This window comes from Nannospalax galili, unplaced genomic scaffold (genome assembly GCF_000622305.1).
Source record: "Nannospalax galili isolate Female #2095 unplaced genomic scaffold, S.galili_v1.0 scaffold9, whole genome shotgun sequence".
NCBI lineage: Eukaryota > Metazoa > Chordata > Mammalia > Rodentia > Spalacidae > Nannospalax > Nannospalax galili.
In genome coordinates this window covers 6,436,252-6,441,862 of record NW_008360332.1, presented here as the reverse complement: position 1 = coordinate 6,441,862, position 5,611 = coordinate 6,436,252, and the positions used below count along the sequence as shown (strand labels likewise).

At 40.5% G+C, this 5,611-nt stretch overlaps 1 protein-coding gene across 1 annotated transcript in view; it reads left to right on the top strand.

The window, feature by feature from the left end:
- Window positions 1–4,278, top strand: part of Mcoln3 (mucolipin 3) — a 31,699-nt gene extending 27,421 nt beyond the window's left edge. Inside the window, exons 11-12 of the mRNA XM_029560304.1 lie at window positions 930–1,136; window positions 2,930–4,278. Coding sequence (XP_029416164.1) covers window positions 930–1,136; window positions 2,930–3,055 — 333 coding nt within the window. The 3' untranslated portion in view covers window positions 3,056–4,278. The remainder of the gene's footprint in view (window positions 1–929; window positions 1,137–2,929) is intronic.
- Window positions 4,279–5,611: the final 1,333 nt, after the last annotated feature.

Below are 5,611 nucleotides of genomic sequence, written 5' to 3'. Positions count from 1 at the left end.
ACACGTGTGGTCTATTTACACAGATGCAGACAAAACACTTATACACATAAAATAAATATAAATAAAAAACAAAATAAAATTTTTATCCTGTAATCCAGTTTTAAAATGTATTGCCACTTTTATAGACTAGTAAAGTGTGAACACTTTGCAAGAACCATTGGTTTGTTCCACTGCCTCAAATCCTAATTGGAATATTAGATAATTATGTTCCTTCTCCCATCAGTAAAGTTAAGTCCATTTGACATTCGCCAGTAGGTAAACCAACTAAACACGTGACTTGATTTAAAAAGTACTGTAGGTGCATGGCACAGGTGCACTTACCTACATGCAGGCAATACACGCATACACATTAAAAAAAAAAGTACTGTAGGAAGCGGGACATGGTGGTCCAAGCCTTTAATTGCAGCACTTAGAAGGCAGAGGCAAGCAGATCTTTGTGAGTCTGAAGCCAACCTGGTCTACATAGTGAGTTCCAGGCCAGCCGAGGCTATAAGGAGACTGAGTTCCAGGCCAGCTGAGGCTATAAGGAGACCCTGTTTCAAAAAGACACACACACACACACACACACACACACACACACATATATGAATGAAACGAAGCTATAGAAATATCTGAAAAGTTTATGAGAGCGATGGTCTTGAATATTATCTATTCTCTTAAATTGAATGGACTTTACAATGAGAGTTAGGAGCATGTGTGGCTGGAACTCAGGTATCTCTGCAGAAGCATTTCGAGGTCTCTTTCTATGAAGGTGACTTGACCCTGAAGGGCACTGAGGAACTGCCTCTCCTGCCTTCACTCAGGCTATGCAGCAGGCTTATGTTGGCATATGAACCAGGTGTGATTATTTTCAGTATGATGCCATGGACAAACGTCACCTGTGCGAAGGAATGTAGAAGAAAGTGAACTATTCTCTTTTCCTTTTCCAGTTCCGTTCTTTGAACAGGGTCTCCGAATGCCTTTTCTCTTTGATAAATGGAGATGATATGTTTGCCACATTTGCAAAAATGCAGCAGAAAAGTTACCTGGTCTGGCTGTTCAGCCGAATGTATCTGTACTCATTCATCAGCCTCTTTATATACATGATTCTGAGTCTTTTCATCGCGCTGATCACAGACACATACGAAACGGTTAAGGTAGGTTATGAAGAGCCAGAAGTACCATCGTTCTCCTAGAACTTCTGTAGTAACAGTAAAAATTTTCACTAAGAGGGAAAGTTGATGGAATGTTAATTTATTAAGGATAGAGAGATAATTTAATTTTAATAACTGGGAAAAATAAAAATTAAGGAAAATGTTGAGAATTTTATTTCCAAGTACTTGTGACTTTTCAAACAAGCTTTCTTTTTTCCATTTTTTTTCTTGGTAGTGATACTGAGGATCAAAATCGGCACATGCCAGACAAACCCTGCATCACTGAATTGTATCCCCACCCCTTAAATAAGAATTCTGACTTTTCTTAGATTAATAAGGGTCAGTACACATTGGGTGTATAAAATAAATGATATCTGAGTAAACCAACATTTTGGGGGGAACTTTAAGAACCCAGTTTTCATGAAGAAAAACTGACCCCTCCTTTGGCGTGTGCTATAACTGAACCCATTTTGCTTTGCAAAGATTGCTTGCCACCATCTGAGGGGCAGGGCCTCAGAACCCCAAAGATCAGCTTGTCAAATGTTAGCCCATCATGTGGTTTTCAATCAGAAACTCATGAAAAGCTGCTGTCATTCACGTGGGAGATTCAAAAATCTTTATTTGAGCCTCTTGAAATATAGGAAGGTAGAAAAACTATCTACATGTGTTAAAATTTTGAATGACCTTGTAGGGAGTTGGGTATACCATTGACAAAGAAACTTCCAAGTGGAGACCTTCCTTTCTGAGATGAGGGGAATAATGGAGCATGATGGCATGTGATCAGCTCCTGGGATGAAGAGAGGCTCATGGTTTGGAGTTGATAACTATGAATACCTTGCTCATGAAGTCTGGGCTATGATGTCATTTTTATAGGACCATATTTCAGGGACTGACCTGTCTCCCTGCTTCATTTAATGCTTGCCCAGCAGATGGACACATTGATCCCCAGTGTGAGCAGGAAAGAATATAGATGCAGTTGTCTAAACATTTCTATGGTGTGTTCAAAGCTTACTGCATTCAGCTCTGAGTGCAAAACACTCATTTAAGTTTGACATTGAGGCGTCTGTGAAACTCTTGATGACATAAGCCTGAGCCTCTTATTTTAGATGTTATAACACCTGTTTCCATGGGCTCAGACCACAATTCAGATTATTTCTGATATTTTTCTGGTCAGGGAATGTCCTAGCTTCATACTCCAAGCTGACAAACATATGAAACCCCTAAACAATCCTGTCTGCCTAAAGTCACCACTCTAACAGGGTGTGTAGTTGGAAAGATGCTTTCTGGCATTGTGATCTTTGTCCTGATGTCACCTGGACCAACTCTGGAGCAGCCAAGATGGTGCTTGGGTCATCTGGGGAGCACTAGGGATGGTCACTGCTCAGATCCCAGCCAAGCTCCAGGAATCTAGATCAGCTGGTATTCTGGTTGCCTGGAGCAGGTTCTTTTCAAGAAATTTCTTTGCCCTGGCCTGGAAGTCACAGGGCTGTCAGACTTGAGATGCAGCTGAGTTAATTCTCCACAGGACAGGAGAGAATCCCAGATTCCACATACCCCTGTGGATGGGGGCAGACCAGGAGGAGAGCGCACAGGAAGATTTTTGCTGAGTCCCAGGCCCACTTCACCTCCACCTAGCCTAAGAGTCAGCTCAGAGGTGACATCTCCTGAAGATGCCTGGGCATGCCAAACATATCTCTGGAACTAGCCCTTTCTTTGCCAAATGCTCCATTCTGAATTTGGAATAAAGCTGTCTGAGAGGGACTTATTAACAAGAGCTTTTCCATTCTTCTGTACAGCACTACCAACAGAATGGCTTCCCAGAGACAGAACTTCGAAAGTTTATAGCGGAGTGCAAAGATCTACCTAATTCTGGAAAATACAGATTAGACGATGACCCTCAGGAATCTTTATTCTGTTGTTGAAAAAAGTAGCCATTGGGTTTCTCTGCACTTGACAGGGAAATAGAACATGTGGCTGAGCAGGAGACCACACGGATATTCTGAGATCACATATAGTATGTTCAAATACTATTATTGTAAGCTAATGGACAGCTATGAGTCACCAAAACCTGTTTATACTTTTAAAAGTAATATTTGAGGTCTTTGCTGTTTATATTAGTGGGTTTTTTGTTTTTGTTTTTGGAACTAATTTGGTGAGGGAAGCTTCTGGATTATTGTTCTTTCTTATCCGTTGTCGATTTTGAGTGTGTTCTCTGCCCACCCTTTTATCCCACTGTGTGGGTTGTGTCTGCACTGGAAAATAATCCCTGATCTCTCTATGATTTTGGATGACTCAGTGTCCCTCTCTGAGAGTGGGAATAGTTATTACATATCTAACAATCACTGCATCTTAAAATTTTCCCTTAAGAGACAGAACAAGAAAGAGACCATCACCAGCAGTTGGCGGGGGTGGGGATGGTGGTGGAGGGGGGCTGGCTCTGAAGGACAGTTGGTACTTGATTCTGCTTTTAGTCCTGGATCAGGTGTTCTCATGTTCATTTAGGAGTTCTCACTCCCTACAGCGTTAAAGTACACGGTTGAATGAGGATCTACACATACAGGAAAATTAAAGCACATATGAAGATATAGTTGATCAAACAATGACTACTTTATTAGCACCTGAGCAGCTTTGTGAAAATGTGTGACACACTGTGTATTTTCTAGGCCTGTGCAGTCTCATGGCAAAGCCATTTGGGGTCAGGAGCTGGCTCCATGGACAAGAGTTCTGTAACTCAAGTGCAAAATTTTAACATAAATGAGAAATATGTGCCTTAAAACAACACAGACATAGACTCTACCCTTTATGGTCCATTGATTGGTAGCTGCAGGGATGTGTATAATGTAATATTTCTTTTGTGTACTATTATCTATGTAGAAATGAATTCAATGATGTATCATAAAAGTTTTATCAAAGCACTTTATTTAAGAAACAAAATTTTAATCTTTTGATTTTGCATTAAGAGCATGATGAAATGGCCCCGAGATACTGAAATCTTATTATTTAACCATAAGAATGACTTCAGATGTTGAAATGTGAGGTTTTACAATGGTATAAGCTACTTCTGAGGAACCTGTGATGTAAAAAATGGCAATACCAAAAAAAAAAAAAGGCAATTCCTAAACTTCTAAGTGAGTATGTATTGGGGTTTAGTTCTGATGTTGGTATCCAATCATTTTCATGATTTATTAGAATGCAATATCAATTTTAAAATCATGTCTACTATCTGAGAAGTCATTATTATCCTTTGTGAGAGTTTTAGACTAATAGTAATACTTTACTGGAAACATGAAGCCCCTGAGCCGGGGTTGGGTCTAGTGTTTCATTCTCTACTGCGCTCAAAACAAGCTGGCCAGCCAGAGCAGCCATATTGGAGAGCTCTGGGTTTAACTGAAAGGCCCTGCCTCAGTAAATAAAGTGGAGAGCAATCGAAGAAGACTCTTTAAAAAAAAAAATTGCCTCCAAGTATGTAAGTGCACCACATGCATGCAATGCCCTGCAGAGGCCAGAAGAGGGCATCATATCCCCTGGAACTTGAGTTGTTAGCCTCCATGTGGGTGCTGGGAATTGAACCCAGGTCCTCTGGAAGAACAGCAAGTGTTCTTAACTGCTGAGCCATCTCTCCAGCCCCTCAAAGAAGACTCTTAACATCAGCCTCTGGCCTCCACACACATGTAAACACATGTTCACACACACATAAAAAGTTCGCAGAAATTGAAAAAAACTTAAAGAAATGTTAAGAGAAATTAAAAGTTATTTGTTTTTTGAGACAGGGTCTTCCTGTAGTCCTAGCTTGCCTGGAACTTGCTATGTAGACCAGGCTAGCCTCCATCTGACAGAGATCCGCCTGCCTCTGCTTCCTGTGTGCTGGGAAGTTATCAGTTATTTTGAGCTAAATGGAAGTGAAAACACAGTTTAATTTTTGATAAAATTGTGGGCTGCAGTAATAGTAGGGCCTGCAGGGAAGGCTGTAGAATTGAATGCACATGTTAGTAAATAAGAAATCTCTGAAATTCACCCTCCAAAGTTTGACCTTGGGAAGTCAGAAAAAGATGACTAAATGGAAATCCATGGTAAAAAAAAAAAATCAGAACTTCACACAAGATGTTTGAAAATGGGAAATCAACAGGCAAAGTAAAAAAAAAATGTTGTTTTTTGAAAAGATCGGTAAAATCTTAGCCAAAATAAGAAAAAATGAGAGAAGACATAAATCACTAATGTTGAGACATAAGGAAGGTGCATCACAGCAGAGCCCGTGGGCATTGAAAGGATGATGAGAATGCCATGAAAGTCTGTCCATAGATTCCACAACCTCATGACATGGACCAATTCCTCTGTGGTTTGAATGTGCACCCTGAAGGTTCATGTGTTAGAACCCAAATTCCTCAATGTGGCAGCGTTGGGAGGTGCTGGGGTCATGGGGTGGAGCCCTTGGGAATAGATTTTTTTTTCTCATGAGCTGAATTAGCTATCACAGGACT